This window comes from Cryptomeria japonica, chromosome 10 (genome assembly GCF_030272615.1).
Source record: "Cryptomeria japonica chromosome 10, Sugi_1.0, whole genome shotgun sequence".
NCBI lineage: Eukaryota > Viridiplantae > Streptophyta > Pinopsida > Cupressales > Cupressaceae > Cryptomeria > Cryptomeria japonica.
Window position 1 is genome coordinate 73,534,696 of NC_081414.1, and position 15,035 is coordinate 73,549,730.

Consider the following 15,035-nt stretch of genomic DNA (forward strand, 5'->3'; position numbering starts at 1 on the left):
AAATGATTTAACATTTTTCAGAAAATGGGATACACTATAATAGGTCCTGTAGGAAAAAGAAAAGAAGGTATCTCAAAACCCATACAACCTCATACTCGATAGGCTACAGACAAATCAGGCTTAGGGTATGGACAAGTTACTCCACAAGAAGAGACATCTTCTAGGCAGCAAAAAGATGCACATGACAAAAGACAAGAGCAACTTGCAATCGAAAGAGAAGAAGCATTTGCCAAACAACAAGAACAAGAAAACATAAGATCACTAATAGAGAGAGCTTCTAATCAACAAGAAAGATAAAATAAAGGCACTTCCCAAGCATAGTCAATTTCTAATCAAAAAAGACAAGAAGCTGGTATAAAGCAAGGAGAATTAATAACAAGACTAACATAACTACATATCAACCTAGAGGAAGCTGAATATTAGAGATGAAAAGAGATAGCGAAGAAAACAAAAGAAACAAACCAAAAGCTATATGAACAAATCTGCAAATTGCAAGCTGCCAATGAGATGGATTCCAATGAATGGGAATGTGATTCCTATCATTCTGAACAATCTGCTGAAGAAACCTACTACAAAGAAGATGTGGGTGTCGATGTAGTTCATGCGTATGCAAGACAAACGTTAAGAACTAGATCACTTAAATTAGAATCACATCCAACTGACTTGGATTTAATCGAGGACGATCAAGAACTACTTGCGAGAGGTCATTCTGACGAGAGTATCATCCTAGACATTGAAATACGTATTGAGGACTTTAACATTTCTATCATAACCCTTAATGCCTTTGAAACATCTCAACCTAAGGATCCCTTACCTTTAATACATCCTGAACTTATTGACTGGGATAATGAAAGACATACTGAAATTGATACCTTTCCTAATGACCACGCTATAGCCTTATACCTCAATGTAATTGAGCCCACAACAACTTCCACCAGAGATTTCGCCAACACATCTTCTAGTCAAGTGGGTGCCAAATCTCCTAGTTGAAAAAAAAAATTAAAAAAAAATCGACTAGCAAGGCGGCAGCGACGACGACTCTCGCAGTGCCCGCTGCGAATCCCATTGTGGCGCTTGCAGTTCTTTCCGTGATGTGTAGTGGCATTTGCCACAGCGCCATTGGGGCGCCACCACCGTTCCCCAAAAAATACAAAAAATTAAATATTTTTTTTAAAAAGTGCGAAAATTTTGAAAAAAAATTTCTAATGCGAAAAATTTAAAAAATCTGCTGGAAACCCATTTTGAAACACGAAAAACCTAGTCCAAAATTTTATTTTTTTTCAAAACGCACGTGGCAAAAATAGAGAAAAATATTTTTTTCTAAAACTAGCTATTTTTTTTCAAAATTCAAACTAAAAGTTGACAAAGCTAGGTTTTCTCGGAGTACATACCGATGGACTGTAGGTTGCGGGACGCTCATGTCACCAGACTCGCTCGAATCTGTGCTGGTGGTAGGGGATTGCCATTTTCCTCTTCCAGAGCAAAATTTTCACACAACTCAACTGTACAAATGAAGAGTGGTAAAATAAAATTCACCTTTTTAAATTCAAAGTGGGGGATTTAAGTGGGATTTTTATTCCACTTATTTTCAATCATTTAATCAACTAATCAGTTTGGCAGGGCAACGTTTTTAAATTTTTTTATCGGGAAATGAATCGAATCAACTCTAAAAATATCTAAAAAATCAGAAAATCATTAAAAATCTAAAAATCGTAAAAATTTCAAAAATATCAAAAAAATTAAAAAAATCGCAAAAAATTCAAAAACATTGAAAAATTATCCGATTCATCTCCTGAGGGGGCATCCTCACATCATAATCTGTAAATCAGTGTATGGGGCATCATATCGAGATTTATCATCTCAAAATCGAAACCGCATCAAATCCGCATCATATCGAGATTTATCATCTCAAATCAAATCAGTATCATATCGAACCGAATCCGCATAAAAATCAAGACCAAATTCACGTCCTATCGAGACCAATATCAACAACATCATCAATCGAGTTTTCTTTGAATCAACGCGTCGTCACACATCGCTTCAAAGAGGGGTAAAATGTATACACTTAAAAATGGTCAGAAGATAATTAATTAAATACCCAATTATTTATTTAATCCCCCTTCCCATTTAATTGACTTCACAAGAAAATTGATTAATTTCTCTATTCATCTACTAGTAAATAAATCTACATGATTTATTTATATAATTTATTTCATATCCCCTTTTGATTAATCAATCCTCCCTCCATTTAAATTCATTCTTCTAATCTCATAATTAGTTAAAATAAATCAAATCATGATTTGTTGAGATTAATTATCCATTTTCCTAATTATTTGAATTTCTAAATTCAAATTGAGCACATGGCTCCTAACTTCTAACCACCTAGCCTAACCACCCCCTAGCCTAACCCATTTTATCTAATCCTAGGGTCTAACTAACCCTATCCTCTTGCACATCCTAACCTCTTATGGGTTGGATATTCTCCCCTTGAGACACATGACACTTTTGCCACATGTTTCCTCCCTTGGACACTTGCCCTCTTACGAGCAAGGTTCCTTGACACTTGTCACCATAGAGATGATAAGTGTCCCTTCCTCCAACCTCTTCTCCAACTTCCTAAATCTTGACCCTTGATATCTTCAGATCAAATCTAGATCGTTGATTCCTACCACCTCAGCTTTGGCCTTGGAATTCCTATAAATACCCCTCATTTTGGAGCAATAAGGACCCCCTTGCATTCATAGTTTTAGCATCATTACTATAGGTAATTTTATCTCAATCATCTAGCATAATTAGTATTTTAGATTAATCATGCATACAATCATGTATTTCATATCATTTACCTGATTATGAGGTAGCTACTCAACTCTTGAGTTGCCATTTTGGAGGTCATTGCTCCGCTGAGAGCCAACAATTCTTCAACCTTCAAGGTCCTCAAGAATGGAGGAAGATGGGACATCTCAAAGAAGTATTTGGTTTGCATTTGTTTAGCTTTCTATTTGCTTTGTAATTTCATTATGTTGTCTCATCTATGTGTACGCTTACTTTCATTGAACCATATTTTTAGAATCACAATTATATATAGATTAGATGTAAGACAAATATGTTGGTTAATCTCCACATTACATTTAAGATAGATATGCTAGTTTAAAAAGAGAGAGAAAATAACATGTCCTATTAGAGACGTATAAGATATCTAAATATATAAATTATCCATGGATTAGAATATCTACAACATGACTATTTTCAACAAGTTGTACAATATGATATAAAACCAAAGCAACATTTATATGAGCGAGGATATGAGAGCACACATAGCAGATTTTAGCATTTTTAGAATATTTTTGCAGTTTTGATGCCAATACAATTGTCTTAAGAATTAATCTCCATAATTTATTACAAGCATATACATCTTATATCTAATCTATATGATACACCAAGATATATCCTATTCCAGACATATTAGATTAGATGTAAGATAGATATGCTAGTTAATCTCCACATTACATTTACATGAACGAGGATATGAGAACATTATTAGTAGATTTTGGCATTTGTATAATAATTTATCTTAAGAATAATCTCCTTAATTTATTAGAAGCATATACATCTTATATCTAATCTATATGATACACCAAGATATATCCTATTCCAGACATATTATGTATTTAAATATATAAAATACTTCTAAGAGTGTAACTTATATAATAAAAGTCTCAATATTTCCTAACATATTATATTATATAGATTAGATGTAAGATAGACATGCTAGTTAATCTCCACGTTACATTTACATGAATGAGGATATGAGAACATTATTAGTAGATTTTGGCATTTGTATAATAATTTGTCTTAAGATAATCTCCTTAATTTATTAGAAGCATATACATCTTATGTCTAATCTATATGATACACCAAGATATATCCTATTCCAGACATATTATATATTTAAATATATAAAATACTTCCAAGAGTGTAACTTATATAATAATAAGTCAATATTTCCTAACATATTATATTATATTGATTAGATGTAAGATAGATATGCTAGTTAACCTCCACATTACATTTACATGAACGAGGATATGAGAACATAGATAGCAGATTTTGGCATTTGTATAATAATTTGTCTTAAGAATAATCTCCTTAATATATTAGAAGCATATACATCTTATATCTAATCTATATGATATGCCAAGATATATCCTATTCCAGACATATAATATATTTAAATATATAAATTACTTTTAAGAATGTAACCTATATAATAATAAGTCTCAATATTTCCTAACATATTATATTATATAGATTAGATGTAAGATATATATACTAGTTAATCTCCACATTATATTTACATGAAATAGGATATAAGAACATACATAATAGATTTTGGCATTTCTATAATAATTTGTCTTAAGAATAGTCTCCAAGATGTATAAATTGCATATCTAATCTACAGGGTAGGCCAAGATGTATAAATTGCATATCTAATCTACAGGGTAGGCCAAGATGTATAAATTGCTTTTAAGAATAATTCGTAACATATTATATATAGATTAGATCTCCACATTTTCATATAGGTAAGATAGATATGCTAGTTTGAAAAAAGGGAGATAAAAGAAGAAGACGGTCGATTTGAAGTAGGTGCCGAAGTCAAAGACGTGAAGCGTGTCATGCTTCCCGATGCCAAGTTATTAAAGAGTATTTTTTGGGTCCGTCACGCAAAACGACAATAAATAGGTACCGTATTAGCTTTTGTTTCTGTGTTGGAGCGCGGTTGGAGGCGTGGGTGGCTAATACCGCCGTGTTCACTGGCCCACTCCACTTCCACTTCCTCACAGGAGAGGACAGGAGAGGAGAGGAGGTGGATAGATTAAACATTTTTTATCGCGTTTTCCAAAAGATATCCTCAAAAAGCCGTGGAGGGCGGCGTTTTTCTGCAAAGCACTCCACTCCACGCCTCTCCTACCGCCGCGGCATCTGCAGTCGAGTCCAATCTCCCCCTTTCATGCCCTTATATCCGGTCAAACCATCCACACCTCTCCCCACCAGAAACCCATTCTCAATATAAGGAAAAACAGATGAGAATGTGTGAATGAGAATCAATGCAACAATGGCCGCTGCAGCATCGTCTTCATCCGCAGGGCAGCAGGACGAGGGGGGCGGTGGTGGTGGTGTTACCGGGGGCGGCGCTGTAGCGGCGCCACCGGGCGGCCACCACCTGGTCATTCACAGAAAACCGCCGGGGCCTTGGACGGAATTGGAAACGAATCATCTGATCGATGCGTATCAGGAGAAATGGTATGCCCTGAAGCGGGGGCAGCTTAAGGCAAGACACTGGGAGGAGGTGGCGCATCAGGTTTTTTTGCGATGCGGGGGCATGGAGCCCTCGAAATCGTCCGTGCAATGTCGGCACAAGATCGAGAAGTTGAGGAAAAGATACAGGACGGAGAAGCAACAGCAGCAGAGCTCTCCTTCCACTTGGTCGTCTTCGAAATGGGTTTTCTTTGAGCGGATGGATCTCTTGGAGAACGGCCCTCCGGCGCTCCGGGCGGAGAATAATGCTACTGCAAACCCTAACGCGGCTCTCACCAATGGCCGCCCGCTGACGGGGACAGTAGAACACGATTCTGATACCAATGACAATCACCACCATCATACTAGCATTAATCATAATTACCCGCCGCGGGGGGCTTCGTTTCATCACAAGGCCATGTACCATGGTTTGCCTTCTGATGACGATGCCGCTGCGTTTTTGTGCTTGAGAAACGGGGAGACTGATTGCGGCAGGGCGTCGCCGTCGCCGAGATTTAGCGTCAAGAGACGGAAGCCGCCGGAGGATCCAGAGTCTGGTCACGGTCAACTGCCGAACCAGCAGTATCATCACCAACCGCTTTCGGAGCTGGCGTCGGTGGTTCGATCCCTGGGCGAGGGTTTCATGCGGATTGAACAGATGAAGATGGAGATGCAGCGCGACAACGAGCGGCTGAGGATGGAGATGGAGATCAAACGGACTGAGATGATCCTTGAGTCGCAGCAGCTTATTGCGGACGTCATCTCCAAGGCCCTTTCTTCGTCCTCCAAGAAGAAGTTCAAGAAATTGCAGTCGCCAGACTTGTAAGGTTTGGTGCTCTTTTCTTTTCACTTCGAAATTGTGTGTGGTGGCTGCCGATCGCGAGTTCGATTCCTGGCGATTAATAGTATGCCGCTTCGACACTTTCACTCTCTTTACAAAATAAGACATTTTTAGCTCCTGCTTTTAGTTTTTTGCTTTTGGCTTAGGGTTTGAAATATTCGGGCAGCGGCTCACTACCTTTTGTTTTGTAAAATAAATGTACACAGATGAGAATTTTATTTATGTTTCTGTAGGCGAGGATATATTGACAGAGGTACGAGTTTGGATGTTTTTAAAATCTTATCTAAATATATATTTTTGTCCTGGATGAGCCAACATTTTGCATTTGAATTCAACTTGCAAGTGGAATTGGGAATTCTGAGCCAGTTAATCCGAGATCTTCTTGTTCCGTTATGTTATTATTGGTGATTTTGACCGAACTATTTATGAAGTACAGCTCTGCTGCTTTATTGAAATTGGAACTCAACTATTTTTAGATTTCAATGAATATGTAATCAATGTTGCTTTTTAGTCTCTTTGGTGTAAAAATATTCGATTCCATTAAAAAGTAAACTGATGAAAACAAACTACATAGTAGGTTGATCGATCTTGTATGGGAGAAACGGATTCCAAAAGATGCTCACGCATGTTTGAGTTAAAAGCAGTGAAAGGAGAAACAATTTAATGCTTTCCGCAGTGTCAATATTCTTTCTTCTTTTGAGAGTTAACCATTGCTATCAGTAGTCTCAGTCCTTCTTGATAGGATTACCTTCTTCAGCTTTATTCCGATTCTGTATCACGGAAGGTGGTCCACACTTGTAGATAACTTGGTGCTACTGTTGGTTTTTATTTTTTTAGGAAAACTCCCCCTTTTAAGCCTTGATGTACATTTGAAAGCCCATTTGCTTTAACCATTTGACTGTGTTACTTGAAATTTCACTTTGCTTGTACGGTTTTACTTGATGCTCTCTGTTTATGGATTCTATGGGCAAGAGAGGGTTTCCTTATCATTTTGATTAATGTTCAAGTCCACGGGGATTTTGAGTAACAAGCTCCCCAATTCCTGTATGTCTTTGATGGTTTAATGGTTCAATTTACTTTAAACATGTCAAAAGTACCCCATATATTTTCCCATATATTTCCAAATATATGTGAGGATCCTCACTTCAATCTACATTCTGAATTGGAAAGATGCAGATTATTTTCTTTATTGCAAGGCATGAGACTGCAGCATAGCTCTAAAAATGACAAGAGTAGCATCAAGAACTGCATCTGCATAATCAAACTGCATTGTCAAAATTTGTATGAGTTCAAATTTAATATCCTCAGGAAACAGTTTACTTATGTCCATCTTCATGCAGCTGTTCAAACAAGTTTATTTATTACTAGGATGAGGGAGGGAGTTTTTAATTGTATGCGATTTTTCTATACTTTAAATATTAAGAGGGTGAACTACAAAAGGTTTAACCAAAACAGCCTTGGGGTTGGGACAAAGGAAGGAAAACTTGGGACAAAGGAAGGAAAACTAGATCCAATATATACACGCACACAAAGGAAAAACCAATCAAAACTGTGCATGAAGCCCTTCTAGGTCTCTTCTAGTACTCCACATGGGATTTATTGTACAAGAATATGTGTGTAATGGAGCATTTAGCTCCCCCCAATTTTGTGAAATGGTGGTTTTAATGTGCTAGAGCTTCAAGGTGGCGTCTTTGATGAAGAACACTTTTCATTTTTCCAAGCATGTTATCCATGAACTTGTAGATCTCTCCAAGGTTGTGACTATTAGAGTCCCCCATCTTTGACAAATGTGAAAACACGGGCTATTATAATGGATGTGATGTTTCTCACATTTTACTAAAAGAAATCACTCGCCATCACTTATTTCACTCTTTTTACCAAATTTGTGTTGCATTCTCCCCTACTCTTGTTCATGATCAATTGTTTCAATTAGTGTGAGGAGTTATTTCCTCGAAAAGGTTTGAAATAGAGCCAATTATGTTTCTTTGTTGCAAATGAACATCCAACCCTTCCATGCATTTGCTATGGCTGGTTTGATCCACTCCATTTTTTGATGCCTTAAGTGAATTGGCTTGTAAGAGTCTCAACTATCTCTTTGTTGCCTTGCACACATATGTTGCATCAATAACTACTTACTTGCTCTAGATTGGAAGCATTGACCTTCTCTTATGGTCTAAAATTAGAGCTTTGCATCCATGTGCTTTCTCAAACAATTAATTATTTTGTGGACATATGCTGTAATTACATTTGATTATCACATTAATGAGTGGATGGTATTCATTGCCTATCTAGCCACCCATGAGGATGCTGCACCTAGACAATACCCATGTGACCTATATTTCCTCCAAGATGAACTCAACTAAAATGAGTCTCCTTAGAATCTTTAGAGTAAGGAGTGTGAGCATCGTGAAATGAAATATGACTGGCAAAAGAGGATTTGTGAGTGAACACATTGAGCTTTTGACCTTAATTTTTTGTTTAAATTTCATTGCGTTTACCTCAAAAGTTGGAAATGTAGAAGTCTTAGAAACATGCCTAGAATTCTTCCAAAAAGGGGCAATTCAAGAATCTCATGTACTTCTAGTATGAGTTTACTCAAAAACCAAGTCCATATACTAGAAATGTAGAAGGTATGCATTATCTCTAGTAATGTTACCCTTACACTCAAGAGAGTAATTGTTGTACCTATAATGCCAATTCTCCTCTAATTTTTTTGTTTTCCTGTTTAATAGTTGTTGCAAATTGCTGCAAGGGAATTGTCTTATTGAAGACTCTTGACAAATATGACGAACTTGGTTGGGCAATCAAAATTAAAAGCAGTTCCTATTGAATTTTTAATTTGAGTTAGTCTCTTTTCCTTCCCCTCCCTGCCTTCCATAATCATTTTCTTTCAATTTGTTATATTTGTCATCGTGGTCACTGTTGGTGTTGGAAATAAGCCACACCCAGACCAACGATGGACTGGTCCAAGAGGGGCCAGTAGCTCAGTGGTAGAGCACTCCAGCAGCGTATGGAAGGTCCTAGGTTCGAGTCCTAGCTGGTCCATGTCTCAACAGTCACTTAGATCTCGTTTCAACACAACAAAATTTGAAAAATAAATCACTAATATAAACCATTTTTTTAAGCTTGCTGGTGCAAGCGCAAAAAGGAAAAGCTTTTTCCAGTCCACAAAAAGTGCCCGAAATAGAAAAACATATTTAGGGCAGAAAAACAGTTTTTCCCTCATAAAGCCTAATAATGAAAAATGGATTTTTGACATGTTAAACCAATAACTAACTAAAATTTGATTTGTCCATTGGTTAGTTTGTTGAGTAAATTAGTTTGGTTCAATTATTGATCATGATGTGTTGAATAAATTGGATTGGTTTAGTCATCAATCACAATGTGTTGACATTAAACAATCTTGACTCAAGATTGTTTTTTTGAGTGAACTATGGTCATGGTCATGGGACCACTCGCTTTCTATTGATCAAAAAGGGATGAAATAATGTCTTTATGTTCATCCACCATAATGTGGGAAAGGAACAACAAAAGTTGACTATAAAGTGCCTTTGTTTTAATAGTACCTAGGGCTCAAGGCATGAAAAAACGTTAACATGTAGCTGTTTTACTCATTATGTTTGACAACATGTGAAGAGAACCAAGGCAGGGGTCCCATGAGGGGGGCTTAAGCTCTATTTTTAAGGAAGAGGTGGTCCCATCTATAACTTTTTTTTGCGCTGGGGGATTATTTAGAATCTTTTCCCCCAATATAGGAGCCCCTACTTTTTAGGCCTGCAAATTTGAGCGGGTGAAAAAGGGGTGGGGCTAGAAATTGGCCCACCAGCTTAGGGATGCTATCTGCCACTTGTCAAACATCTAAGTTTAATTTCTATTAATAAATAGTTTTGGAGGGAAATGAATTATTTTTATTTGTTTTAATTATGCACATAGTATAGAAAACAAAGATATTATATTCATGAGACCACCAGCTTTCTTAAATTTCGGAGCTTAAATTTTTAAGCTAAACTACACTACAAAATTCATGAGACCAGCAACTTAAAACTTTTCCTAAAAAATCTCAGCAGCTCCAGCTCTATTTTTTTTAGGAAGCCCCCTCCATGGGACCCCAGCCTAAGAAAACTGGCTACAACCTTGAACCCAAACCAGATATCTAATTCAACAAAGTAATTATCTATCATAAAACCCTAATTTGCAACATTTATAGACTCAATATTTGCAAAACCTTTAAGGAAAATAATGACTTGGTCCACTTTATTGTGTTGCAAATCTTCTGTCTTTTCATTGCAAACTTGTAGGAAGGATGTTGAATTATCCATTATCACACTATTTCCTATTTGACCATTTTGTGGCAAGAAACCTTGGCATGACATTGTATATTCCAAGTTGTTGCTTTAACCACTTGCTTAGATTTTCTTGAATAGACTTTGTCAACCTTTCTTATACTTTCCTTGTCTTTGCTTGCATTTAGCAAACTGCAATGAACATGGAGCAGTGTCAGTATTTACATGATACTGGTGGTATACGCAAAGGAAATCATATCCCTGCATCCATTGAACAACAAACAAATTAAAACTAGTCTTTGACCTCATCACCATGTCTAGTTGTTGCTTGGTGACTAGACCTGAAAAAAATGTTTGCCTCCTTAAGAAGATAAATCAGCGAGTGTGGTGGTGAGAGCCCAATCCTTCATTTATTGCCATCAAGAAAATCCACTTTTTTTGGGTGATAGTGAAAAGAAGTTGACATGTACAACTCTCAATTGAGACAAGATTCCTGTGCATCTTATTTGGCTGCCACGCTTCTCAATGATTAAATTTATGGGGGACGAATTATTGCTGCTACAAGACATCAGTTAACCTTGAATTATTAAAATTTTTGTTGAGGAGGGGTTGTGGGTGGGAGATTTGAATTTGACACCAACAGTCTTCCATTCCTTGATGATGCCACTAATTGTGAGTGCAGTCTTCCAATCTATTGCATCATTGGCAAGGGCATTTGCTTCTGTATTAGCTTCTATATACATGCTGAATGGAAAATGAAGCTAGAGAATCTAGAATTGGCCACCCTTTTGTAATATGTTATTTATTTTTGTGTTTGGGGTTTCTCTTTCCTTGATGGCACTGATGAGGGTCATAGAATCATGTTCGATTTGAAAGCAATTCAAACCTTTTTCTTTACAGACCTAAAGACCTAGGAGCAGAGCTTGAGTCCTTGCCTCAATATCATTCTGTGCCATCAGTTTTTTCAAAGTTTCTGTGATCAATGATCCATTAGAATCATGGATGATGTTGTTTGCACTAGATGGATTTGTATTTCCTCTTCTAGCCACATTGAAATTCTGTTTCACCCAGCCTTTAGGACTGAATGGAAAACAAAGCTAGAGATTGGGTCTTTGCGATATGTTATTGATTTTTCAGTTTGGTGTTCCTCATTTCCCGATGGCACTGACAAGGATCATATTATCTCCTTCGAGTTGAATGGAATTCGAACCATATTCCTTATAGACCTAAAGACCCAGGAGCAGAGTTTGGGTCTTTGCCTCATTATTAGTCTGTTCCATCAGTTTGCTGAAGTTGCTGTAACTAAGGACCCATTAGAATCTTGGATGATGCTGCCAATGCTAGATGGACCTGGATTTCCTTTTCTGGTCCTGGTGAAATTCAGTTTCATGCAGCCCCCAGGAGGGGTTTTGCCATTTTGCATTGTTTCCGTGAAGAAGTGAAGAATTAGCCCCTACTCCTTGAATGGGGGAGAATCAATCAAAAAATTACAAAAGTAAAAACAAATTCCAAATGGCTTTGAAAAGAAAAAAATTTACAAGCATGTGACCTGTTAAAAACCTAAAACAATTAATGAAGAGTGAAGATTGAATGCACATAACTGGTGAATATGGTGTTGCTAATGGCTGCAAGTTCAAATTTGATGATTGAAATTCTCTTTCTCATCCTCTCTTTTCCACCTCTTTCTACTCTTTTCATCCTGTCAATATTTTCTAAACTACCTTTTTAGTGTTTAGTTAACTGTTTTTCAGAAATAAGGTAACCCATCTTGTCCATTTCAAATGAACAGCAATATAAACAAAAGAAGTGCTTCTGTAAGCCTAGTGAAATTGTTAGAAAAAGAAAAAGCACTTTTAAGCCCGTTGCAATTGTAAAAATTAAAAAAATTAAAATAACATGTAGGGAAAAAAGCAAATTCTTAACTTATTAAAAGCTTAGTAAAATTTACGGCTGCTCAACCCTTCTTTTCAATGGGGAATGAAAATCTGAATGTCCATTAGTTCAATGTGTTAAATAAATCGGTTGGGTTTGTCCATACAAAAACATTATAAAAGATAAACATATAGTATTTACTGTCCACAAATAGAAATATTAAAAGCAATATACATATTATTATAATTATTTGGATTTGTCACATTTGTGCCATATGAGATTGATTATTGAGGTTTTGATCAACTTTCGATCAACATAGAAAGATGGGAAGGTATTAATGTGAAATCAGATTCACATGTGGGAAAATGTGATGTCTAAGTCAATAGCTTGAACTTAAGAAAGTGTCATGTTATTAGATCCCTAAAACATTGCTATTACTACTGCAAGGATAGGTTCTATGACTAAGGATGATTAGAGTGCTGTGTTGCTTTTAAAAATCATAGGAGCTTGCGTTTTGCTTGTTCTCTTTGATTTTCAATCTGATAAGCCATAAAATTAACGTGACTGAGATGGATTATCAGGATTCAGACATGGTTGTTCTTTGTTCAGGTCGTTTTATTCTTTTCTCTGTATAGAATGACTTTTTCAGTCTTTTATGTAACTTGAGGTGTCTTTTCTTGCATTTTAAGGTCATCTCGTAAAGTCATTTGCTATCTTAAATATCATTACCTATTTAAGTGGATCCTTCTGACGTATGTGGTCCTATATTCATTTATCTTAATTTGGACTAAGTGTGATTATGATTTATAACTCATTTCGAGTTGTTTTATTTCACAATGGAAGAAATCTAGGTAAAAATCCAAAGGCAGTATTTTTTGTAGCACGTCTAATTGGTGATTTTTATTGGTATCATTTTTCTAATTGCCTTGAATGTTTACCTTGAACAATTTATATTAACAATAAATCATTCTTTTGACTGGTTATATTTTTCATTTGTTTCAGAATCACTGTTTAAGCCTTGGTCTTGAGGATGTTTTTTTTTAAAATGTCATATGGATTTTGATTCCTGTGTAGTCTTCTGAGGACAACCAATTTCTCTAACTGGATTGTCATATTAAGGATGACATTGGGCATGAGATCTGAATATTGTTTTTCTTAAAATATTAGTAACTGTTTTTGTATTGTTTTTTTATTAATCTAATGTATCTATAAATATATAAACATACAATGGTTTAAGATCATTTGTCTGTGGAGGAAATAGCAATGCATGAATGATCTTGACATGCCTAACCAGGTTGGGTGTTAATGGTTTCATTTCATAAGATGAATTTGTTATTCCCATGTTTATTTTAAACTCATTTTTTTCGTTTTGTTAAGACATGTTAAGATTGTGGGGTTATGATGGTAAGATAGGGTTGAATTGGTGTTAGTTAATACTTGTTTCCAAGCTTAAGAGGCTTTGATTGCGCATTCTTAATTGGAGTGAATTTAAAGGAGCAATAATTCTCATTTTTGCTGGAGTTTTTACATGGGTTTCTCTTGGATATGTTTGTGTTTAATTCCGATTGTGATGCTCGTTCTCTCTTTTGTTGTTAGTTCTTGTGCTTATTTCATTTCATCTTTGTTGTCCTCTACATTAATTTGTAAATTGATCAAATGGTATAAGAGCATTTTCTTTCCTTCAGTGGAAAATGCTGTGGGTATTTTGCTGGTTTGTGCCCACAAAAAGATATCGAGGAAAAGATATTTTAGCTTTGCATACAGACATTAAATCGTGTAGGAAAAATGTGTTGAGAAGCATGGCATGAGAAGAAGAGTATTTAGATGCTGAAGCAAAGTTCTTATTCAAGATGGAAGCTGACATAGCAATCTTTTCTCAATCAATGGAAACCATGAAGGGACTAATTGAGACACTTGTGGAAAGGTTGGACAAATGCAAAACCTACTTCAATGAGGAAGAAGAGTCTGCAAAGGGTGAGAAGACTCTTATAAGCAAACCTCTATTCATAGTGGAGGCTAAGATTGAAATTCTGCCATTCAAAGGAGAGGTGGATGCAGAGAGTTTGACCATTGTCTGGCACAATTGGAGGTATACTTCATCATTCATTCTCTTACTTTGGAGTAAAAGATTTCCTTTGCATGGTTACGATTTGCAAATAATGCTTTGACTTGTTTTGAGAGTTTCATGTGTTCTATGGATTTAAGAAAGCAAGCTCCAATAAGTTCATGGATGCAATTTAAGAAAATGACCAAGAAACAATTTTATCCTATTTGCCATAGAGAGGAAAAATGCATGGAATGATAATTTTTCAAATAGATAGATGGATAGAGTGTGCCAGAGTATGCTAGCGAGTTTTGGAGAAGGGCTGTCAAAATGGAGAATAATGTGCAAGATGAGGAGGTCTTAATGAAGTAACATTGGAGGCCTTACATAGCCATCTTTGTAGGTTTGTATGTTGCTTTCTATACTAGATGGAAGCATGTGCCCATGTTTTCTATTTTTGAAGCCCACATGGAATTAAAGCCAAGATGATGTAAAGTCCACAAAAGCTCTAAGAAGAAAGCTGAAGTTGGTCATTTTAATTCTCTTGGTGGAACCTGCAGTCAAAGATAATCATCAGTAAGGTAATAAAGGTAAGGAAAATAAGGTAAATACAACAAGGGAGTATATTAATTGATAAGAGTAAAGAGATTGAATGTACTTCTCAGATAGGTTCTATGATTACTTATACTACCAAGAAAGT

The 15,035-nt window shown here is 36.1% G+C and overlaps 1 protein-coding gene across 1 annotated transcript; it reads left to right on the forward strand.

The window, feature by feature from the left end:
- Window positions 1–4,651: 4,651 nt before the first annotated feature.
- LOC131033239 (trihelix transcription factor ENAP1) lies at window positions 4,652–6,451 on the forward strand. The gene has a single exon (XM_057964409.2). The coding sequence runs from the start codon at window positions 5,096–5,098 to the stop codon at window positions 6,119–6,121; it is 1,026 nt and encodes a 341-aa protein (XP_057820392.2). The 5' UTR covers window positions 4,652–5,095; the 3' UTR covers window positions 6,122–6,451.
- Window positions 6,452–15,035: the final 8,584 nt, after the last annotated feature.